At 39.4% G+C, this 26406-nt stretch overlaps 1 protein-coding gene across 7 annotated transcripts in view; it reads left to right on the plus strand.

Moving 5' to 3' along the window:
• camk2a (calcium/calmodulin dependent protein kinase (CaM kinase) II alpha) overlaps positions 1–26406 on the plus strand; it is a 106570-nt gene that overhangs the window by 20985 nt on the left and 59179 nt on the right. For all 7 annotated transcript variants that reach the window (XM_012958394.2, XM_031897527.1, XM_031897528.1 and 4 more), the window contains 2 exon segments: positions 990–1084; positions 23004–23063. In XM_012958394.2, the coding sequence (XP_012813848.1) occupies positions 990–1084; positions 23004–23063 (155 nt within the window).

Here is a 26406-nt window from a genome sequence, read left to right on the forward strand (position 1 = left end):
AAACCCCCAGTCACTGTAATTCCAAGACTCTATGATATAAACATCAGTACTACACTGTGATTATTCCTTTTAGAATTCCATTTGGTCTCAGGAACATTTTTTCTTGCATTGACAAAAGTCTGTTCTTCATTTGTTGCATAAAAATCCCAACATCTCACAAAAACTGCTCTTCTGACATCCCAGTCTATATATATAACTGTTAATAGAATATTTTTGGGGATACACAATAGCCTAGATTTTGCATTGTGCATCATGCATTGTGCTCTCATATTATATATATATATATATATATATATAATAGGGTTTCTGGAGTAATTGGCTATGTTTCCTTTTGCAACAGATAGGGTTTGCACAGAACTAGAAGGGCTGTGTAATGGCCCTTAAAAAGTATTGTTGTCTCACTTTTTCTTTGGTCCTGTTAATAAAGATGTGAACTAAACAGTAAACTTGTAAGAAAGGCATTTCATAATAGCTATAATTAGCGGTGCACCAAATCCAGGATTCGGTTCGCCAAAATTCAACCTTCATGATTTTTGTGTATAATATATTTACTCATCACACATATGTGTACAAATGCTTGTTGAATCCTTTTACTACAAAAATTCCATTGACCCCAGCCCCAGTTCTTTCCAAGACATTCATAACCTGCTGGTTTATAGCACTAACGATATCTCAATAGCTGCAAGCGGAAGCCTTTATAGTTAATATACTGGGCTTTGCCAAAATTCCATTTAACCAAATGCTTCTTTTCATTCTTGTATTACTGCTCTTGCATCTGTGATGGATTTTTGACCTTAAATAGGGTTCCAATCTCCACTGCATTATAATTTTCACAAATCCAATATTTAATGATCCTCTTCTCACCTGAGTTATGGTTCCATTTGGCTTATAACAGGTACTTCAGTCTAGTTCTTGTAATCATTTCTTTTCTGGTTTGCACGCTAAGGCGTTAAATAAAAACAATGACCATATTATATGTTGTTTCCTAGGGGAGCTTTCTCCATTGTCCGAAGATGTGTGAAAGTTTTATCTGGTCAGGAGTATGCAGCAAAAATTATTAACACGAAGAAGCTCTCTGCCAGAGGTGAGTGTGTGCTAAGAAAGATCTTTTTTTTGCTCCCAGCTTTTGTTATTAGGCTCCATTCTTGAATCTAACAGGACCCAGATGGTCCATATGTGAAACCATCTGGAATGAAAAAATGTTGAATCTATAAAACAAATATTTCTTTCATTAACTAGCAAGGTTAGTTTAGGAAGTACCAAGGGAGGTTGCTTAAAACAGGATAATATAATGGTTTTAGGGGCAAACCATGTTCCTTGAGTGGCCACTGAAAATAGCTGATAAATTGGGGTGTTGGTGTGTTTGCTGTATGAATAACAAAAACAAATTGAGTCAATGACTGATTCATACTCTTATGAAGAGTAGCTCTTTGAGTAGCTGGGCATAGTGTTCCTGTGGTTTGACTCTTCACAAGTCACTTGATGTTCCAATGTTGTAGATACTATTTATCAACACAGGGCACATTTGCACATTTGCACCATGTGGCAGTAAACTATGGCATCCAATCAAATTTTTGTTTTCATTATTCTTGAAAAGATGGTTAAAAAAGGTGCAAATTTGCCAACTTAATTTTGACCTTCCAAAAGTATAAAATACGCTCATAAGCATGGTTTATATAATCCAGTTTTACTTTAGTTAAAGTATCCACATGGGTAGTGCTTGTTCCAAATGCAGAGCAGTCAACTGTTTGTTATTTTTTTATGAGGGTCTCCTGGATGTATATACAGGACATAGGGGGAGCTGGGATCATAGGAAGGTTGTGACTGGATGAAAAGTCTTCCAGAAATTGCTACAATGAGGTCACATCTCTGCAGTTGTTGTTTTCATTTACAGAGAAGTAAAATAAAGGTTTGGGCTCATTTGAAAATTCAGATGACAGAAGTCTGTGTCATCTATGGCCATATTGTTTCCAGGTCTGTTCTGTGTCCTGGTGTGTCATGTGTCTATAGTTCTACAGCCTTATCTGCCAGGCAGATCTCTCATCTGCAACCTCCCCCATTCCAATCCCTGATGTTACTTGGAACCACACACCATCAAAGTTAAATTGTATGACTTAACTTAGCCTAACATCATTTATACTAGGGCAAAGTGAGGGTTGCTGAGTGTTAGAAGTGTTATTGGCCTCTATTTTTTATTTACCCTACAGACATAGAGATTGGGTAGTACTAAGTTCCTCATAAATTCTGCTTTATCTTTCATTTCTCTTGAAGAACTCAGTAGCACTAGATGCCACAAGTACCTAATATCTGGGGCCTAGGATTACTGCCCTCCAGAAATAGAAATGGGTAGACACCTAAACATGGCCATAGACAGACCAATAAAAACTATTGACTTGGCCTTCCAGATTCAACTGGCAGCTAATCAGCCAGCCATTGGTGCCCTTGGGAGGTCCTGACCTAATAAGGCCAGAGATCGATTGGACAAGTTTTAAAATACCATGACAAAGGATCCCCTCAGTGCACTGGCGTGGTCCTATTCCAATGGTCTCTGTAGAACTAAATAATTTGCTACTGAGTTGAAATTGGGTAAAGATCTGAAATCACCAAACAAACAGATTTTAGCATGTATGGCCAGCTTAATTCAAAACATAATTAATGACTGCCAGACACTATAGTAATAAAGCTTTTATAATCATGTGATTGATTTCCATCATACTAGGCAGTTTACAGCCTGAATTTTTCAGTACAGGTACTGGACCTCCAGGTACTGCCTAAATATGCTGCAAAGGTTGTGGATCCACTCTAGGCTGGCACTAGGGCTCAGTGTCTGACTTGACTCCCTAGGGTCCACCAGAGACATTAATGGCTCACTAACATATCAATGTATTACAGAATGAACTACAAAACCCTGTTTGGGCACTTTAACTACAGAGGTCTTTATTAAAGGGAAATGCAGGCTTTATAACCAAAATTTGTTAACGAGCCCCACACAACACAGAAACCCCTAATATAACCATCACTGTAATCTGTTCCTTCAAAAGTATTAATAAATACCATTTTTATATGCTGAAATCCAGCTGTAAAACAGTTTTCGCTTTCTGCATCATTTGAAATCCTGGCAGGGGAGGAGGGGCTAAAACTGTAATGTTACAAATTACAGACAGCATGCAGGAACTACATAACCCACAATGCATTGCACTGTGATGTTCCTTTCTTTATTGACTCTTATTGGAGGATGCAGGCTGAAGGCAGGCTGAGTTCGACTACTGTTACATTTTATTTGAGTCTTAAAGTAGATAGCCAGATCAGCAGGGGAACAGGGGGCGGGGCTTAGGGAACTGTTCCAAACCATATTATTGCATTAGCAATGTTGCTAGAAATGTTTACTTTTCAAAAAGCTTAAAGGGGTTCTGTCATGATTGTTATGTTTAAACTGCAAATAATTCACTGCTTTCAGGTAACCTAGTGTTTCTCCTACTCCCATGTAACTGGAGGAGTCCCAAGCTGGACTTGAATTTCTTACTATTGAGTGCTATTCTGATATCTACTGGGAGCTGCTATCTTGCTCCCTTCCTGTTGTTCTGCTGACCGGCTGCTGGGAGGGGTGATATCACTCCAACTTGCAGCACAGCAGTAAAGTGTGACTGAAGTTTATCAGAGCACAGGTCACGTGGCTGTGGCACCCTGGGAAATGAAGAATATGGCTAGCCCCATGTGAAATTTCAAAATTAAATCAATCTGTTTGTCCTTTTGAAAAACAGATTACAATGCAGGATTCTGCTGGAGAAGCTCTATTAACTGATGGGTTTTGAAAAAAAAAAACAAAAACATGTTTACCCATGACAGTATTCATTTAAGTTGTGTTTGGGTGAATTTCCCCTTTAAGCCAGCATATTTAAAACTTTTTTTCACAGAAGTCTGCAAATACTGCTCCCCTTTGTAGTACTATATATTTATTATCTGTATGTTATGGCTAAAAATCTTTGGTGTTTCTTCTGTCCAACCTAGTTTGCTCCTTTACACTTCTATATGATGAGCATCACCCATTTAGCAAACCCATTTGTGCAAGGCAGTGAGACTTGGGTTCTTCACTGCAGCCTACATATGGCTAATGTATAGTCTATTCTATCTTGTACATCAGTCCTATTTGTCTAAAAAAATGCTACAAAGGTTTCCATGGCACTACCCTAGGCAAAGCAGGTTCTGGGGTAGACCTGGAAGAAATAACAACAGTTCTACAAACTATCTAATGCTCTGCTTTCCAGGCACAGTTATTGATTGTGCTCCGCTTTTGGCAGTCTTTGAGAGATGCCAGAAAATGTAACTAGCGTCTAGACAACTGTGTTTTGATGGGAAGTAGATTAATACAAGTCAGATTACCAGGAAGAAATACGCTTCTCCCTGCCAGCGGAAAAAGCAACAATAAAAAATAATGCAGATTGCCTTTCACACCATTATTCTGCTTGACGCAATAACACAAAAGTGTCAGAATCAAATACAGGTGTTTAAGTCTTATGTTGAAATAACGCAATATTAAGTGTCTGCTGCCGGAAGCAAAGATGCTTCAGTACATATTTGTCACAACAATTAAAGAAGGATAGTAATGTATGTTCACTTTTATGAAACAGTTCAATGCAGATTTCCATATCATTTACCTTTGATGTCTCCTAATGAATGCATGTCTAGCAGCATAGAACAGAACCAGCTAGAAATAATGACCCAGCCTTTACTAGTCCTAAAGGGAAACTATCATGCTTAGAATCTGTTTTTATATTTTTGCTATCTCAAGCACTTATCTACAATTTATTGTTATAATCCTCTGTTCTCTAATTATTATTTATGCCAGCAGTATGTATGATTTATGCAAGAGGCTCTATTATATCCTGCTCCAGTGTATGTCAAGTAGCTTTTCACTTTCAGATTGTCTGAAAAAGTTAAACACTTTCCTTTAGCCGGGGGCAGGCAAACACTCTACAGACATCCTGCAGCTTTAATTCAATTCTTTAATGCTTTATAAGTATTTTTCTTTTTTTATGTCAAATGGTTAGTACTGTATATACTTTTAAAATGGCTGCAGTAAAATAGAGGAATTTTACTGTTCTAAATGATACTTAACAAATTGTAACTGATCTCTTATACAATTCAGATACAGTAGTGTTCATCGCTTCCATGAATCCCTGGCCAAGTGGACATTAGAGTTTTACAGTTTACCTATCAAATTCAAACTACATTCATGCTAGGGGTAATTTATCAGGAGCCATTTAACCTGCCTGATGTTGATGGAGTGTGGAAAGAAGACAAAATACCCATAGGAAGTGAACAAATACATGGAGAACATACAAACTCCGTGCTCAAGTGGGGGCATTAGTGCCTCAGAGGACAATATGGCTATTAATAATTACATAGGGATTTTAAAGAAATGTTGATATCTGTCTGTCATGGAGGTGTTGGCCCTGTTGTTCTTCAAAGAAATCTGCAGCAATGTCACATTGTGGGGTTATGTATTAAAAGGCACTAAGTTTGCCCAGAGGCAGTAACCCATAGCAACCAATCAGCAGGTAGCATTTACTGGTTTAAAAGAAAACATCTTATTGGTTGCTATGGGTTACTGCCTCTGGGCACACTTAGTACCTTTTTTCATACTGTAACCCCCACAATGTCACATTGCTGCAGATTTCTTTTTTTAGAAAAATGACTGCCATCCCTTTCTCAGCAGCTGGAGCCTTTAAATCCCACAACACAAAAGATGCTACAGTATATATATATATATATATATATAGCGAACACAGGGTGGCACTCTGCTTCAGCTCTTACATCGGGTGCAAGGTAAATGATTTAAATATCCAAAAATCGACCAGCAACACCGAGTTATATTCCAAAAAGATCAATCGTGTATTAAAAACGTAAACGTAACGTTGGCTGTTCATGCCTTTTTAACATACGATTGATCTTTTTGGAATATAACTCGGTGTTGCTGGTCTTTTTTGGATATATATATAAGGTGCTTGAGAGAGGGTCAGCACTTACAGGACTTATACAAACAAATTATTTTTATTAAAGAGGAGACTCCTCTTTAATAATAAAAATAATTTGTTTGTATAAGTCCTGTGAGTGCTGATCCTCTTTCAAGCACCTTCAACATTATTTGGACCTGCACCCAGGCAACAGCAACTTATCTATACGTGAGTGCCGGCATTTACTTGGAAGTTATATATATATATTGGCCTTATGACTTTAACCAAAATAAATAACAGTAATAAAACCACATTCCAAAGCTGACCAGTAACAATGTGGGGTCCTAGTGCATATGCGTCCTAGTGCATATGCCTAGACCTACAGCTTAAGGTGGTGATCCATACCAAGAGAATAATATTAGGCACTCAAAGATCACATGATCAAGTGTAATAAACAAAAAGAAAACATTATTTTAAAATCATAGGATATAGCATAGGGGAACTGAGAGCTGCAAGTAAAAATGCAAGGTGCCTCATACTTATTTAGAATCCCTCCAGTAGAGATATTAGTAGGGAACCAATCTTAATTTCATTGCAGTCATTAATAGTGATGGGCGAAATAATTCGGCAGGCATGGATTCACAGCAAACTTCCGCCTTTCGCCATTGCCTGTTTTTTTGCAAAACGGGCGGAAAAATTTAGCTTGGGAAAAATTAATCGTGCAACAAAAAATTGTTGCCTGCGGAAAACCAAATTCTAATTTTTTTGGCGCACACAACAATTTTCCTTTGCCGGCAACATCTTTGCTGTTTCACTAAATTTTCCCCATTTCACGAATCTTTTGAATTTCCGGACAGATTCGCTCATCACTAGTCATTAATACATATGAAGAGATTTTCCTCAATCTTAAAACCTGGCTAACTGGTATATAACAAACTAAGATGGGTGTGAGTGTGTGGCTCGTAAAATAGTATCAGTAGAGAACTTTTTTTCTGTATATTGAGGTAAAAACCTGATCATGAGATCCAGTGAGAGTAAGATAAAAAAATGAATAGATCTATTCAGAAAATCTTAGTAAAGCTCTAGTTTTCCAAACTTGTGTTCTGTTTTATACCAAATAAACAATAGGCACACAGTATTTTAATGACTTAAGGGCACCTATCACCCTAAATTTGTTTCCATCACCAGAGGAGCAGGGTAATAGTGCCTGCACTCTATTTTTTTTTTTAAATAAAAAACTATTGTTTCCCCCAACTAGAGTGCTGGCTCTATTTCCCTGCTCCTCTGGTTTGTGTCCTATTTTTAAAGTGTATTTCACATACATGACTTATGCAAAATGGTCTATGACAAGGCTTTCTCAAGGACTCCTATGGAGCCCAGCAGGTCTCACTGGGAAGAGAAGCTGCCCTGTCACAATAAATTACCAGTAAATCGTTTGAACATGTAGTTACGGAGGCATGTCACATCATTTTCTCCTGGGAAACAATGCTGAAACAATTTATATCAGAAAATAGGTCATGTTATTATATGTGTATATATTATACACACATACAGTAATACATAATGCACTAAAATATGTCACTTATATGTCACCCATCATGTCAGTGAAATATTTAAGAATGCTTCACCAGTGCTTCTTTATCTCTCTCTACACATACAGTACATTCCTGCCAAGAACTTCTAAATGTCCCTTAAGGTGGCCATACACGCACCGATAATATCGTTCGAAACCTCGTTTCGTACGATATTCGGTGCATGTATGGTATGTCGGTGAGTCGACCGATATCACAGGAGGCTGCTGATATCGGCCGACTCGCCGATCGGACCAGTTTGAAAATTTTGATCGGGCGCCATTGAAGGCGCCTGACCAAAATTCTCCCTTCAGCACTGAATCGGCAGAAGGAGGTAGAAATCCTATTGTTTCTACCTCCTTACCTGCCGATTCAGCCCTGAATGGTGTGTGGCGGATCTGACGATGTTTCGTGTGATGGATGGCCAGCTTTAGTTACACCAGATAAATAGAATAAATAGGTAAATCTGCCCTGTTATCAGGAGAAACACAGAATCAGCACTTACTAAGATCTTAAACACCATTATGGGGACCTGGGGCACTTGTGCTTGCCCTTCTTAATGGAAAGTACCAGAGGGCCTTGCCCCACCCCAGGCATCTATGTTCTCAGCAACTTCCACAGAATCATGCACGCTGTGGATTTATTTTCATCTGGACCCCACTTTTAATAGTTGGATCAGGCAGGTTCTGATGGCAGCACAGTATATTCCCCCGACCATTCAAAGAGTACAAGGAATTGCAAGGAAGACAAGGAGACACGGAGTGAGCTCAGCGTAAGAAGCCAACTGGGCACAGCAGCACATTTCCATTTGAATGCACAGCAGCACACTTTCTCAATGGCTTATCTTTAGACTGGGCTCCATGTCTCTCTCCACTCCACTCTTCCTATGTCACTTGGTATGTATCTGCCCCCTCATCAGACATGGAGTGCAGAGATGGATTTAAACAAAATTATGGAAGTAATATGGGGCCCCATCGATCCACTTCCAGTTTAATGTCGCCCCCATAGCTGGCTTGGGCTGGCAATCTATGGATTCTGCCAATCTATGGATTCTACCCTATGATATTACAGAAAGAAGGCAACCGAAATTCACAAAAACAGATGGTCTTCTAAAAAAATAATTGAAACATTAAATAAACTCAAAAGGATTGTTTTGCCTCCAGTAAGGAATAATAATATCTTAGGTGAGATCAAATACAAGGTACTGTTTTATTATTACAGAGAAAAAGGAAATCATTTTTAAAAATTAGAATTATTTGTTTATAATGGACTCCTATGGAGATAGTATCCCTGTAACTCAGAGCTTTCTGGATAAGGTGTTACCAGATCAGGGATCCCATACCTGTACTATATATGAGGTATTGGGGGAAAACAAACAGGTTAGACATATTGACACTACACACATACATGCACAAAGGCATAAACTAGGGATTCACCAAATCCAAGATTCGGGCAAGATCTGGCCTTTTTCAGCAGGATTTAGATTTAGCTGAATCCATGTGCCTGGCTGAACCGAATGCACACATGAAAATGCTCATACATTCATTGCATTGCTCTAGAATAAGAGGGTATTAAAGACTTAAATGAAGCAATTTTATGTGTCCTATTTTTAAAATGTACCTCCCATATATGACTTATGAAAAATGGTCTATGACAAGGCTTTCTCAAAGACACCTATGGAGCCCAGCAGGGATCAATGGAGAAATGAGCTGCCCTGTCATAATAAATTACTACCGAAGCATCATTTGAACAAGAGGCACATCACATAATTTTCCCCTGGGAAAGGATGTTAAAACAATAATTCTATCTATCTATAAAATAGGTCATGTTAAAGGCCTAAGCTGGTGTATGGCCAGCTTTAGCCTGGGTCTATAGCATAACAGCCACCTGGAAACCTTCATTTGTGGTTAGTAACGGGCACTGAACAATGTGAGTAAGCTTAGTACCTAGTGCCTGCCCTGTGATATTACAGGAGGGGAGCAAACAAAATACACAATAACAGATGCATCACTGGGAGACTGGTGAATGTTATAATATCTTTATTTTTCCATTTTTCATATTTTCATTATACTATATACACAGGGATATGACATTATACAACCAATAGAATGTACTATAGACTAGTTATGGATAATGATAATTTAATTCCTATAAATAATTATGAAATCCTAATTGAATCATATTCTGCAATAAATGTGGTCAAAAAGTGGTTGCTAATATACAGTGGTGTGAAAAACTATTTGCCCCCTTCCTGATTTCTTATTCTTTTGCATGTTTGTCACACAAAATGTTTCTGATCATCAAACACATTTAACTATTAGTCAAAGATAACACAAGTAAACACAAAATGCAGTTTTTAAATTAGGGTTTTTATTATTTAGGGAGAAAAAAAATCCAAACCTACATGGCCCTGTGTGAAAAAGTAATTGCCCCCTGAACCTAATAACTGGTTGGGCCACCCTTAGCAGCAATAACTGCAATCAAGCGTTTGCGATAACTTGCAACAAGTCTTTTACAGCGCTCTGGAGGAATTTTGGCCCACTCATCTTTGCAGAATTGTTGTAATTCAGCTTTATTTGAGGGTTTTCTAGCATGAACCGCCTTTTTAAGGTCATGCCACAACATCTCAATAGGATTCAGGTCAGGACTTTGACTAGGCCACTCCAAAGTCTTCATTTTGTTTTTCTTCAGCCATTCAGAGGTGGATTTGCTGGTGTGTTTTGGGTCATTGTCCTGCTGCAGCACCCAAGATCGCTTCAGCTTGAGTTGACGAACAGATGGCCGGACATTCTCCTTCAGGATTTTTTGGTAGACAGTAGAATTCATGGTTCCATCTATCACAGCAAGCCTTCCAGGTCCTGAAGCAGCAAAACAACCCCAGACCATCACACTACCACCACCATATTTTACTGTTGGTATGATGTTCTTTTTCTGAAATGCTGTGTTACTTTTACGCCAGATGTAACGGGACACGCACCTTCCAAAAAGTTCAACTTTTGTCTCGTCGGTCCACAAGGTATTTTCCCAAAAGTCTTGGCAATCATTGAGATGTTTTTTAGCAAAATTGAGACGAGCCTTAATGTTCTTTTTGCTTAAAAGTGGTTTGCACCGTTTTTGCCCAGTCTCTTTCTTATGGTGGAGTCGTGAACACTGACCTTAATTGAGGCAAGTGAGGCCTGCAGTTCTTTAGATGTTGTCCTGGGGTCTTTTGTGGCCTCTCGGATGAGTTGTCTCTGCGCTCTTGGGGTAATTTTGGTCGGCCGGCCACTCCTGGGAAGGTTCACCACTGTTCCATGTTTTTGATATTTGTGGATAATGGCTCTCACTGTGGTTCGCTGGAGTCCCAAAGCTTTAGAAATGGCTTTATAACCTTTACCAGACTGATAGATCTCAATTACTTTTGTTCTCATTTGTTCCTGAATTTCTTTGGATCTTGGCATGATGTGTAGCTTTTGAGGTGCTTTTGGGCTACTTCTCTGTGTCAGGTAGCTCCTATTTAAGTGATTTCTTGATTGAAACAGGTGTGGCAGTAATCAGGCCTGGGGGTGACTACAGAAATTGATATTGAAATTGAAAATTGAAATTGATAAACCACAGTTAAGTTATTTTTTAACAAGGGGGGCAATCACTTTTTCACACAGGGCCATGTAGATTTGGAGTTTTTTTTCTCCCTTAATAACGTAAACCTTCATTTAAAAACTGCATTTTGTGTTCAATTATGTTATCTTTGACTAATAGTTAATGGTTTTTGATGAGCAGAAACATTTAAGTGTGACAAACATAAAAAAGAATAAGAAATCAGGAAGGGGGCAAATAGTTTTTCACACCACTGTATATATATACCGTATATACTTGAGTATAAGCCAAATATAAGCCGAGGGACTCATTATCCAGAATGCTCGGGACCTGGGGTTTTCTCGGATAAGGGATCTTTCTGTAATTCGGATCTCCTGTCTTAAAAAAAAAAAAATTTAAACATTAAATCAACCCAACAGTATAGTTTTTCCTCCAATAAGGATTCATTATATCTTAGTCGTGATCAAGTACAAGGTACGGTTTTATTATTACAGAGAAAAGGGAATCATATTTAAAAATATGAATTATTTGATTAAAATGGGGTCTATGGGAGATGGGCTTTCCGTAATTTGGAGCTTTCTGGATAATGGGTTTCCGGATAAGGGGTCTGATACCTGTACTTAATTTTACCTAAGAAAACTGGAAAATGTATTGACTCGAGTATAAGACTAGGGTGGGAAATGCAGCAGCTAATGATTGTATACAGGTATGGGATCCCTTATCCGGAAACCCATTATCCAGAAAGCTCCAAATTACGGAAAGCCTGTCTCCCATAGACTCCATTTTAATAAAATAATATAGAATTTTTTATTTTATTTTATAATAAAACAGTACCTTGTAACTGATCCCAACTAAGATATAAATAATCCTTATTGGGTGCAAAACAATCCTATGGGGTTTAATTAATGTTTTATTGATTTTTTTAGTAGAGTTAAGGTATGGAGATCCAAATTACGTAAAAATCCCTTATCCGGAATACACTTGGTCCCGAGCATTCTGGATAATGGGTCCTATACCTGTACTGTATATTATTTACTGTAGTGTACGTGTTCAACTTCAAATTAATTACGGTAATAATAGTTAACAGTATTGACATGTATTAGCAATGCTGATCACATAACATATAGTAAGTGATATGTTATGTTTAGACAAATAAAACTGCATGCTGAGGCAATAACACTTTCACAGAAGATGAGGCAGGATGAATATTTTACATTTAAGCTAATGCCACACAGAGGGACTGATTCTCAGCTTAAGGTAAAACACAGACCAAACATCAGCCCCTCTGCTAGCATCAGCCTCCTGCCTGCACCTGGAACCATTGTGTCGGGCCTGGTTCTGACACACACAGTGGATATTGGCAAAACAGTGCAAACTTCCATGTTTGCAGATATCCGCCGTGTGTGCCTGCATCCCATCCGACACAATGGTTCAGTTTTTCCGCAGGCTGAGAATCAGCAATGTGTGGCATCAACCTTTATAATCCCCACTTGACAAATATACAGACAAAATGAGGAAAAGTATATCGACAGGAGATAACTGGGCACGTGACTCCTGAAAAATGTAGGAGAGCTGACATGTCTGCACTCTATTTAGTCAGTATGTACAAAGCATGGTATGGATTTTATGTGGTAAAGTGATGCCAGAGACTATTTTGACTGGACCCAGGAGCAAAGGATTATATGTAATTGAGAAAACCCGACGAGGGATCTCACGCTACATTGGATGTGATGCCAAAGGATAAGAGGATTAGGGAAACCATAAAAGTTAGCAAAACAGACACAGCTGCTGCAAGATGAATCCCCCTCCCTTCCCGTCTTTCCCCGTGCCCTATCCGTGTTCTCAGCAGGCAAGATGCAGCTTTACTCATTTCAGAGCTGCTGGGTGAATCAACAGCAGCAGAAAGGAACCAATGATGGGAAGCGAGAAAGAACTGAGTAAGAATGGTCCTGCCAGGTGGACAATGGCTGCCACGGGGGAACCTGACAGTGATAGGAGATTCTGGCAGCCTGCCTGGCAGCAATGCCTATTTACTGGTTAGGGAAGATATTCGCAACCTCCTTTGTTGGCAGAGATTTTACCACACAAAGGTTTTGTCTCTGACAATAGAGCAATGAAAGGCGACTGGATATAGTAGAACTGCAACTTTCAGCATTTCTCAGTAACTCAACTGATATAATGTAGGGATGGGAAGAGCCTGAACTCAATGACAAATGCAGTGTTGAAGGTCACCAGTCCATTTCAGTATTAAACAAGATTCTTTGCACACCTTTTGGGCATGCATTAGTGCAGGGGCAAAGAGAGGGCATCCACCCTGGGACCAGCCAGCTCCAACAGACTAATATGTAACTTCAATTTGTATGTGTGAATTACATTTCTCCATGGAATGGAAGCCCTAAAATGTTTCCTAGGAGGCCCATTCACTTATAGTTAGGCTGCTGTGAAGTAGACATCATGCTGCGCAATTACAAAGAGCAGCCAGGGATGTCCGACATGCGTCTCTCCTGAGTCTGTCTGTGCCTGTCAGCTTTCATTGGTGAAGGTGATGTTAAATCAGTTTTGATGTACAGGTGCAAGACCATGAGGAGACTTCATCTTTGCGCCATTCATATGCACATGACCCACGCATCCACCTACACTTGCTCACACCTTACTCACCAATAAAAACTGCGTGACGATATCATTGTTGGAAATGATAATGGCCACAGCTTTATTTATAAATACAAACAGTGCAAATAGATTAAATACAAACTTGTAACATATTTAGTCATAACAAAACATCAAATAATAAGTGCAAAACATTAACGAACCGGAAACACTGACCCCGAGACCCTTGCCAGTCTGCCCTTCCACAACCACCCTGAGCCATGCTATCCTCCAGCCGCCAAATCCCTAGCTCAGAGGATAACCGCCGCCACTCCGGGACCTATCCGGTCCCCTCTCTCAATTAGCCATGTTCAGTACCCACCCAGCGCTTTATAGCGCACCTTTCTTATTCCATCCACCAATGGTCACCCACCTTAGGGGTTAGACCATCCACTCTACCTGATCTGGCATACCAGAACAAGCTTCCCTCCCCGGCAGACTGACAAGGACCCGCCAAAGCTGTGACAACTACCATGACGCCGTTCGTCCGCGTCAGTCTCCTGTTTCTCCCCCCCTTTCTAGCTAAATACTGTGTACCCCTAACCCTCCAGGCCACATGAGTGACAACTAGAAACATTAAGTAACCCAATAGAACCAACCCCCAGCTAAGGGAGGGTGGGTGGGGACCTTTCCTCTGCTGCTATCTTCCAAGATGGTGGATAGCCAGCCCTAACTACTCTCCTATATACCCTCTCCTCCCCCTTCCCCCCCCCCCTTTTGCCTTGAACTGACCTATCCCCGCTAGTGATGCAGGGCTGGGTCATGCAGCCCCTCCTCCGACTTTGCTGCTCCGGGGCTAACATTATAATTTGACAAATATTAACCGGGTCAACTTGTCCAACTGATAATTATATGCAGGGCTTACCCCTCCGGATGCTGAAAAAGCTACTACTGAAGCACTGCAAAGCCCTGAAGAATATACAGAGCAATTATTTTGATATTAGAGGTTCTTCACCTGCAAATGTCGTATACACTACATAACATACAACTAGTGATAGGCGAAATGTTTCGCCAGGATTCGCGGTGAATTTCTGTGTTTCGCCATTGGCAGATTGTTTCGTGAAACGGATGAAAACATTTGCCGCGGAAAAATTTGTTGCACATCCAAAAATTGTCGCCGATGTCAAAAAAGAATAGCCGCAGTTGACAAAAGAATAGCCGTGCGACAAAAGAATAGCCGTGCGACAAAAGAATAGCCGCGTGACAGAATAATAGCCATGGGCGACAAAAGAATAGTCGCGGGCGACATTTTCGCCATTTCGTGGATCTTTTGAATGACTCGCAAATTTTTCGGCGAAGCGAAACGGAACAGATTCACTCATCACTACATACAACAATACCATAGAATTGCGAAGTAAAACAATAAACACAATAAATGAAAATTGCATTAATGTGACCATGGTTTCCAAAAATGATTGTAATTCAAAAATAAATGTATTGTAATTCTAACTTATGCACGACAATGGTGAAAGGTGTAAATAAGATCTTCAATGTCTGCATTTATTTTACTGTTAATAACAGGAATGCTCTAAATTTGGTTTAGGATTTGGCTTAATCCTAGCACTTTTTGCAGGATTCAGATATGGCTCGAATCCTTAGTGATCAGCCAGTTCAGAATACAAACTCTAAAAAGGATAATTCCCCTTTGAAATAACTGGCATGATGGGAGGATCTTCATTTTTATTTTTTTTGTGTGTGTTTTATTTTAATTATTTCGTTTGTTGTATAGCAGCACTTCAGTTTGGCATGTCATCAGTTATCTGGTTTCTATGGTCCAATTTACCTTGTCAAACAGACAGTGGTTTGAGTGAGAGTCGGGAAGATGAACAGTAGAGGACCTGAATAGAAAGTATTAAAAAGTAGCAATAAAATTGTAGACCTTGAGCAGTGGCAATTCTGTGTCTCACAATGACTGAGGCAGCTTTTCCCATTTCCATCCCCTACCACCATCTCTTATGTGGCTGTGTCAGACTCCCGGCTCTCTCCGCACTACAGTGGGGATATGTAGTAAGATGCTTGCAGCATTGAAGGGAAACCTTTATAAACCCAGGCACACTAGATAGGGAATGCCAGGAGATACATGGTGCTAGGAGCCCTCAGGGCCATTGGTAAGTACAGTGATGTGCTCTGGGCCTTGCCCTGGATTTTAAATCTTGAGGTGTAGAGCACAGCAATGTTCAAGACGTAAATGCTGGGCAAATTAGCACTAAATGATGCAACCTGGACTCATTAGTAGTATGTTGTACTAGCAATTGTGTTTAGGGCATTTCTAAATGACCCCTCATATCTCTTCCTTTGACATGCATCCGTGCAGACTAAAGGTGCCCATACACGTTAAGATTCGCTCGCTTGGCGATCTCACCTGATATCCCAACCTACGGGTGGGCGATATCAGGGACTGTGTAGGTTAAATGATCGAATTATATTGGCGGCAATGGGGCAGTCGGTTCGGGGACTGCATTGAGTCGATGTGGTCCCCGATCCGACTAGATTTTCTAACCTGCCTGATCTAGATCTGGCCGATTTGAGGCAAGTTTCAATTCTAAGTGATATGTGACATTACTAAGTGCCAATTACAAGTGATGACATCCCTAGTCATCTATATAAGGTTATGCCATACAAGTTATTCATGCCCCTTTGCCATACTGCAGGATTTTTAGGATTTGTCCTCCTGATTAAAACAAAAAGACTCATTTGTTTCAAAATAGCTAAAGCATTATTTTAATCATTCTACCTTCAATGGCTGTTTGATGATAGCAAAATATTCTTTGATGGGCAATTTGATACCACTTTGTAGAAGATGCAAGCCTTTTTTGTGATTATGTCCTATTGACATTCTTCAGGCTGACACAGCATATGAGATGGCAAGAATAAATAATTCTCAGAGGCACAGCTTAAACTAAAACCATTAAGGTCAAGTATGCTTCAGAACTCAACATATTTGCAAGTAATCTTCTGTCATCATGCAAAACATCAATAACAGAATATGAAGGCTGCTATATTCATTTAAAGATAATATTTAGCAGAAGAAATTTAGGGAAAAAACAGGCTTGCAGCTTTCAGTCATTTTGCAAGATCCCATGGGAACAGATAGTTTCATTGGTCAATTGTACTGTCTGAAGAGGCCAAATGCACAATGGCCACTTAGTGAGGGCCCCGCATATTAACTTAACATAGGTCTAAAAAAGACACATGTCCATAGCGTTATGTTACTATGTTACCTTTATCTTTTACAGCAAAAGCAAAGTGTAGTATTTACTAGGAATAATGCCATTATTTACACATGCTGAAAACCACAAAATACAAATATAAGAAAGTAATTACACCAATAAAGATCAGTAAGCTGAATACAAACATCATCAAAATGTATTCTTTCCTATTGTTCAGTTGAAACAGTAATTACAAAGTATTGTGCAATTTAATCAGACTAAACACAATTTAGCCAAATGTGAAAATGAAAATCCTGACCAAGGACGTTTTACTCCCCTGAAGCTGCTGTTGGTAATACTCTGTGGCTAATACTGTGGCTAATAAATGGTTAAGAACCTTTTGATCCAATTGTATATACAGCTAGCATCTGCGCTTTTTTTTATCACTTCACAACACTTAGTAAGGATCATTGTATTTGCAAAATTGTTTTCTATGATGCAAAAATCCAAGTTTTAATGCAGTAAGTATTACTCCCCAACCCAGTCTATTGTGCTCAGTGGGTATATGGATAAATTGAGCAGCCTGTGCTCACTGGTCCCCATCATCTGCTTAAAATACAAAAAAAATGAAAAATAAAGATGGTCAAGGGAGCACTTTTAGAGCATTGAATTGAATTTATCTCCAGGGTGTCTGTCCTACAGAGCTCACACACAATGCTCCGTTATATAGTGGCATTTCGGTCGTATGTGTCTTTACATCACTGGATCTCGTACAGTCCAAGCAATATGGTATGCATTCCAACTTTCTGAAACTGCCAGATGGGCAGTGAGCTCTATTAGATATATAATAGAACTTACTGAATGTCTGTTCTTATAAAAGAAATGTTGTGCAGTTAATATTGATTTTATTTTCGATCACTTTATTTTGATTGGCGATACCACCCAGTTTGCACAAAGTCTGCTGAACATCACATCCCTTTTAACTCCTACAGCAGCCCACATAACAATAAATATGTGCCATGCTACTGACAATATGGACAATTTGTGCTATGGACAAGATATGTGATGTGCTACGGATGGGGAAGCAAGATGTGAAAACATATGGAGACACCAAAGCTAGCAAATTAATTGTTATGGGCAGCTGGGGTAATTTAGTACCTACGTTTGCTAATTCACAGATTCTGTGGGAGCACTGGCATAACTACTGTTAGGGGCTGATTTACTAAGACACGATTTCGAATCCGAATTGGAAAAATTCCGATTGGAAACGAACATTTTGCGACTTTTTCGTATTTTTTGCGATTTTTTCGGCGTCTTTACGATTTTCGCGTAAAAAATTACTAAAGTTGCGCAAAGTTGCGATTTTTTCATAGCGTTAACACTTGCGCGCAAAGTCGCGCCTTTTTCGTATCGTTAAAACTTAAAAGGCGCGACGTTTCGCGCAAGTTTTAACGCTACGAAAAAATCGCGACTTTGCGCAACTTTCGTAATGGCTACGAAAAACTTGCGTTTTTACGCAAAAATCGTAAAGACGCCGACAAAATCGCAAAAAATACGAAAAAAATCGCAAAATTACCGATCATTGCGAAAAAAACGCGATCGGACGCATTCGGCCCGTTTGTGGGTTAGTAAATGTGCCCCTTAGTGTAAGGGTGGGACTGCTTCACTGAAATGTTCCTGTACAGTTGAGCTTAGTGTCCAATATGTTTCTAGATTTGAGAGTCAGGGCAATTTAGACCACACTCCTCATATACCCAGTTTTGCCCAGAAATACAACTGATCCACATGAAGCACTGCCCACTTTTTCTAAGGTTCAACCCTTCCAATCCTCATGTAGTCCCAATGGGTACCACTGGGGTAACATACAATCTAATACCTGAGCTTATAGCGTTTTATGACCATGCTCAGATAAATGAATAGGCACACCTTGGTTGCTGGGTGTTTTGCTTCGGCTCTCTGAAGTCCGCCAAAGTTGCCTTGGGAGAAAACTACGAGCGACTTCAGAAAGCAGAAGCAAGCTACTTGAGAGGTGGTAAAAATAGATGACTTTTGTGACTGACTTGAACCAATGGGTGATTTTGCTTAACGGAAGTGATAAAAGTACCCAAAATGTTACCCTCAGCAGGGTATATACCATAGGTTAGTGCTGCAACAAACTACCTATAAGTGAAGAGAAACTGGAACCAGTTACTGGCAAGATGCATGCTGAGTTGTCTGGCACTTAGGCTAATAATTTCCATCTAATCCAGGCAACTAAGGGCTGTTACTTTCATGCTAAGTGGTAAAAGCCATTCAACAGGCAAGCAAGGGGTAATATAATAACACTAGTAGCACTTAACCATTCAGATTTGTGGTTTTACATTGGAGTGTAGCAATTAAATAAAGATAAATATGACCCATTTTAATTCTGGCTTAAGGTTTATGCAATGACCACTATACTGCCATGGTCCACCATAATAATATAGTGTTGCTTCCATGTAATGTGTTATAGAAACCACAGTCACTAACCCTCCCAGCTGGCACTTGGTTACACAAGTGGAAATGTAACTGTGTTTCACATGGAAGCAGAGGTACTTGGGTTTTGCTTCTGTTTCAGTGATTTTTTATGACTGTTTGGGTGAGAAAATCCGGATGGAGTATTTATGTACTGCTGCCACACAAGCTGTTCGTTCTTGTGGGTAGGTCCAGCATTTGGCATCTCACAGTAAGTGGACAGTTGTCTCCTAGCAGCTCTAATTGAAGGTTTTTATTTGGTTCAATTTGCAATTAAAATTCAGAGCATCTTTCCATGGTTGTTTATGACTGAGCCTTAGCCACTTAAAAAGACACATGCCGAGTAGTCTGCTGTGCCAGTAAAATGGTGTTGACGGTTATTTTTTTCACTATTATTTTTCGATACTATTTTCTATGGGGCCTATTACTTAAATCAGATTTCTGTTCACGGTTTCCTGCTAGTATTTCTATTCTCTATTTATGGAAAATTCTAACAGCTTTAGTTTATTTGATGATTTACTTCCTGCATTTATTTAGAGTGCTACCATGTTTTCCCTGCAAAGGGAAAGTTTTGGTTTGTCTGCTATCTTATTCCACGTAAAAAATAACAACCTCCCTAAAGCCGACCTAAATCTTTGCATCCTATGGGACGACTGACCCCTAAGCTGACCTGTGAAAAACATTGGATTTGAAGAATCAATATGTAAAGTCACCAAAACATTTCTAATAATCCCGTAGGGCAAGTGCCATTTAAGACTGGAAATATCATTTTTGAGAAGACAAAAATTATTAGGTCACCTCATGGGTTCATACGATTCATGGTCCACACAAACATGCCAAGGGCACACATACATGCTAGGCCCCATCAGCAAATTAATGGCCAAAGTTCTGTCTTTTACTCCCACACTTCTTCCTGTTGCAGTTAGAGCTGCAATATTTGCCATCAGATAATCTCTAAGGGAGCACACAGCCCATCACAAAATAGTGGCTCAAGGGAAAAGGGCAATATTTACTGATATGTATATTCACTATTATTTATTTCTACCAGAGATCCTTCTTTTGGGATGCTGGCCTATTCTCCGTTATAGGCCTGCTACATACATTACAAGGACATAAGCCCTTATTGAAAACCTTGTAAGTTTGGGGCACACCCACCATTTATAGACAGTTCCTATAGCATAGTGGAGATGAAGAGGGATAGTAACAAGCCACATACCATTGGTAAAGTGTTTTTTAAGAGGACTACTTGACTACCGATTAATAAAATATCTCAATGTGTCTTTAAATAGATTTAACCAATTATTATCGAAAAATAAATGTTGTTCTCTCTCCAACTTCTGGAGAAAGCTAAGCCCTTCACAGCAGGCAAATGTTTATATATGTTGGAGAGTGGCACAAACTGTTATTGAATTACCCAACTGCATTTTATGGATACTCTGTTACAATTAGGGATGCACCAAATCCAGTTTTTTGTGTTCGGCTGAACCCCCGTATCCATTGTAAAGGATTCGGCCGAATACCAAACCAAATTGGAATCCTAATTAGAATATGCTAATTAGGATACGGAAGATTACATTTTGTTGATGCAGCGACATTTAACCCTTTCAAGTCCTAATTAGCATATACTAATTCTGATTTTCTTCGCCCAGGACCGTGGATTCGCCGAATCCGAACCCTGGCGAAAAAGGCTGAATCCTGGCCGAATACCAAACCGAATCCTGGATTCGGTGCATCCCTAGTTACAACCCTACTGCACACTTGTTAGGAAACTAAGGGCCTTGTTTATGATTGCTTTGAGCTTGAGCAATTTTACTACCTCATACTGGGTTTTGGGCCCAATTATCGTGTTATCTTTGCTTTGTTTTCCAAATGGACTTTTGTAAAAAATAAGTACTTTTAGGTGCCAGACTTTTGATTTTAGTGATGAAAACATAATTTTGCCCCTTTATAGGTCTCTGGTAAGGCCTCACCTTGAGTATGCAGTGCAGTTTTGGGCTCCAGTCCTTAAGAAGGATATTAATGAGATGGAAAACTTACTTATAAGGAAAGACTGTCAAGGGGCCATGATTGATTCCTCTTTAAAAGTTTATTAGTACACATAGGGGATTTTTTTCCACAAAAAAACAGAGGCCAGTCTTTTGGACCTGGAGAACTGATCTTTCATTTAAAGCAGCCTAAATGGTTCTTTACAGTGAGGGCAGTGGTCCACCTTATTCTAATGTGCAATAAGTCTGTTTTTACGCTGCGTATTTTCTCAGCCTAAAAACGCCGCACAAGCCACACAGCCCCTGACTGTGGCGTTTTTCAGCCTAGTACTGGTGACATAGCAAATCCCGTTTCCATGGTGCTAATAGTGCGAAATAGTAAAAAACGCTGCGTATTTCCGCTAGGTCTGACAGCTGCCTTTGTGTATACATAGGAATAGCTTGCTGTGCAAATACTGGCGTATTTCGGCAAACGCTTGAAAAATCCGTGGTAAGGCGTTTTCTAGCGTATTTACGCATTGTGTGGTATGCTTCGAGTCTTTTCAAGTTATTTCTATGGATGATGATATTGTGCATTTTTCAGCCGCCGAGAGAATTAGAAAATACGCAGCGTAAAAACGCCACATGTGGCATCAGCCTAAGAACAATGTATAACTATTGTAAAACTATACAATCAATGTATTTAGGTGAAACTAGAGAGATACCCTGCACCTAATAATGGAACTAAGTTTATCTAAGTAAAACAAACAAGTTACCATCTGGGACAATGATGCATGTACCTACCAGCCAGCACAAAGGCAAAATGTAAAAAGTTTGTTTGACCCTGAGAAAGGTCACAGTATGTAACTGAAACCTTGAATTTTACAATGAACTCTTTGATTGTGCAAAAGCTGAGAGTGCGGTAAATTATTTTAATTTTCATATACAGGTATAGGATTTATTATCCGGAAACCCGTTATCCAGAAAGCTCAGAATAACAGGAAGGCCATCTTCCATAGACTTCATTTTAAGCATAAAAAAAAGTCTAAATATTAAAAAAGTGATTTTCTTTTTCTCTGTAATAAAACAGTACCTTGTACTTGATCCAAACTTGCTTCCAAAAGCTGCATTAATCCATATTGGTGGTAACACAATCCTATTGGGTTTAATATTTAATTGTTTGTAGCAGACTTAATTTCTGGTGATCCAAGTTACAGAAACCTCCCTTACTCAGAAAACCCCAGGTCCTGAGCATTCTGGATAACAGATCCTCTACGTTACCTGTGTGTATATACTGTATATATATATATTGTGCTTATTTTGTTTCTGCTTCTTTTTTGTGCTTTCATTAACATTTATAAAAGAAACATTATTTTAAAGGTGTTATCCTCATTATAATAAAAATAAATAAGCAAAATTCAGCTTTTCTTCAGCAAGAGTTTGGCATTGGTAGTGCCCACTATTTACCTGTGTCTGCTTAACCTGTCTTGGTTAAAGTACACACAAGTTCCAGTTCTCCATATAAGTGGTAAATGGATGCTAAGGCTCTTCTGACCTACTCCTAGTATAACTACTAAGGCAATACAGCCATCTAAACTGATTTGTATGAGCATTCATGCGTTCCCTAAATATGCTTTTGTTTCCTCCCAGATCACCAGAAGCTGGAGCGCGAGGCTCGAATCTGTCGTCTCCTGAAGCATCCAAATATAGGTCAGTTGTAACATTGCTTGCATTCAAAGACGTCCTTTCTTTCTGAAAGCTGGGACTTTAATAGTCCCAAGTCACCTGATGGGTTGAAAATGCATTATGCCTGTTGTTTTTAGCCAGCTATTAGAGATCTATGGATTTTGTCATTTGTTGTATGAAACAATTCAGAACCATGAAACTTTATGCACTTATTATTATTAACATTTATTTATAAAGCGCCAACACATTCTGCAGCGCTGTACAATAAGACTTACCCCAATCAAAATCTTTTAACCTGGCCGATCGGCGAGTCGACCGATATCAGCAGCCTCCTGCGACTCGCCGACTTGCCATACACGCACCGAATATCGTACGAAACGAGGTTTTGTACGATATTATCGGTGCGTGTATGGCCAGCTTTAGAGTAGAAAGAATATAATAGATGAATGCAGTATAAGCAAAAATATCAGTTAAAGTAAATACGGATAAGAATAGGCAGAACACATTTTAAAAACAAGTCTTATTTATGTGTCCAAACAAATTGGCAGATTGGAGTGTAACTGGCGGCCCAAGCAAGATCTGATTGGCTCCTTCCCCTTTGCCAGTACCTCAGAGCACCCTTACCTTGTACAGTGCCCCACCCCCCTATTTTTTTGTGAATTACACAATTTTGACTTCTCACCCCTGGCCCCCAGCAATACATCATTGTGTTTTGTACTGTATGGGAGATAGGATTTCCATAGCAGTTAGGGTTGTTCAGTTTTTTCTCACTTAATGCAAAGATATTATCCATGGGATCATTAAGGCTGCTTTGCATTTGCTTTAGATTCAAGCAAGTATAATACTGTATCTGATAAAGCAACATTACCATCAGTAGGAGATTTCTAGTGCTGTAACGGGTTATTGGGCACTGTATGAAGCCCATCTGTAATCTAAATGAACAATTACAATTAGCTTCCATAATTTACAGATGGATGGTGCTCACTTCCCATGGGAAGACTGGTATTTCCCCTCCCCATCATTCTCTCTTTCTCTATTAACTCTTATTGTCCAGAAGGAGCAATAACAAGAATGGAACCCATTCAAAATGGCTTCAAATTACGATTGTGACATCACTGAAGTTTATTTTAATAAAGGTGCAGGACCAAAATGCTCAGGACCTGGGGTTTTCTGAATAAGGGATCTTTCTGTAATTTGGATCTCCATACCCTAAGTCTACAAAAAAATCATTTAAGCATTAATTAAACACAAAAGGATTGTTTTGCCTGCAGTAAGGATTAATTATATCTTAGTTGGGATCAAGTACAAGACACTGCTTTATTATTACAGAGAAAAAGGGAAATCATTTTTAAGTTCAATTTTTGCTTAAAGGACATATAAACCCCACACACAAAAATGTAATCAGTGAACAGCCTCTTTGAAATCTTTCAATACCTATAGTACCACACTGGCTGATTTGCTTCTTCTCCTGTTACCCACTTGGCCCCCCACCCTCAGAAATTTGCCTTGGCTGTTGGCTTGTGGGCATGCTCAGTTGTTCGAAGCTCAGATTACTAAACACGCCCCCCAGTCTAGCAGCCAGTAAATAAATGGCATTGCTGGTTCCCATTGAAACTCAGCTCTAGCTGTCTGCTGCAATTTTTTTCTTGTATTCTTGATGAAATGTATGCTGAATAAGGGTCTGTATGTGTATGCTGTTTGCAGATTTAAATGTACCGTATATACTCGAGTATAAGCCGATCCGAATATAAGCCGAGGTACCTAATTTTACCTAAGAAAACTGGAAAAACTTATTGACTCAAGTATAAGCCTAGGGTGGGAAATGCAGCCGCTACTGCTAAGTTTTAATAATCAAAATAAATACCAATAAAATTACATTAATTGAGGCATCAGTGGGGTAAATGTTTTTCAATATTTATTTAAAAGAAAAACAGTAAACTAGCTCTGTAAGCGGAGAAGAGGGTCAACAAAAACAATATGAGTACTACCCCACGCTCATTGCACAATGGCAAACTGGCAGCAGACCCGGTCCCGGAGGAGATGTAAGGGGAAATAAGTATTGCTAGTGGGAGCCTAGGCCAGGGCACTGGAGGGTCTGGTTGCGGGTGGCCTAATTTGCACACAAAGGACAGAGGGTGCTAGTCTAGAGGGACCCATGGCACCCGACTCGAGTATAAGCCGAGGGTGACTTTTTTCAGCACATTTTGGGTGCTGAAAAACTAGGCTTATACTCGAGTACATACAGTATCCAATTATGTATCAGAGGAAAAATGGCCACCAGCTGAAAGCTTCTGTTTGCTTTAGGAAAATGTGATGGTGCTGGCAAATGGAGGGGATATATGCAGTACAAATGATGCCATTTGGGTGGGGGAGACGTGCCCAACTGATATACATTGTAGGCAAATGTAGTCTATGGGAGATGGCTTTGCTGTAATTTGGAGCTTTCTGGATAAAGGGATTCCAAACGAATCCCATACCTGTATGTACATTTTTTTTTTTTTGCACCATTCTGCAAAGCATAACAGCAAGGGTCAGAGTCATAGGAAACAGTACCACCACAACTCCTAGAATCCCTTTGGCTTCAAGTAAGCTACAGGGACTTCACGTGGTGTAAACTAGTCCTGGCCCAATGCCCAAATTATCATAAACCAGCTCTTTATGTTGGATTAAGCTGGACCAGACTTTTACAAAAAATCTTGTGAATCATTCTAATACTGTAGGAAAGGGCTTATGAGCTATGGATTTCTATTTCTAATAAACAAATACAGTACTACCTCTAACTGAAGGGCATAGTGCCTTCAAATATCAATATCCACATCAATTTTAAATTACTCTTCTCTCTGCAGACAGATCCTGAGGATTCATGGGATATATGTATAAGGATGAAACGTTTGTATCTCTTGCATTATAATTGCAGTATTTTTGCATTTAATAGAAATTGTCACCCTAATTCTAATTACCCATGCCCCCGGCTCCTTTGCCTACATGCCAAATATTGTCTGCATGTCATATGCGCATGATGTTTCCATGCAGGCACGCCAAGAAACTTGAGTGTCAGGGATTTATTAATCTTTCATATTATTTCTAAGCAGCCTGTCAGCCTCAATCTGTCTCTTTTCAGTTGCACGCAAGGAACCTGTCCTCATATGGGACCCAAGAACTGCTTCTTGTATTGTGGTTGCCAAGGCAACAGATTACTAGAGGGGTTTTTCACGTATTTGCACAAGTAATACTGCTTACAAACATACATAAACCATGGATCCAGGGAGCCATCATGGAAAAAAAGATCATACTGGAGAGTTATTGCTTTAATGTTATATACACCATATGGCAGAATTATCGCAAATCAGTGAATATGGATTTATGT

The sequence above is a fragment of the Xenopus tropicalis genome, chromosome 3 (assembly GCF_000004195.4).
Source record: "Xenopus tropicalis strain Nigerian chromosome 3, UCB_Xtro_10.0, whole genome shotgun sequence".
NCBI lineage: Eukaryota > Metazoa > Chordata > Amphibia > Anura > Pipidae > Xenopus > Xenopus tropicalis.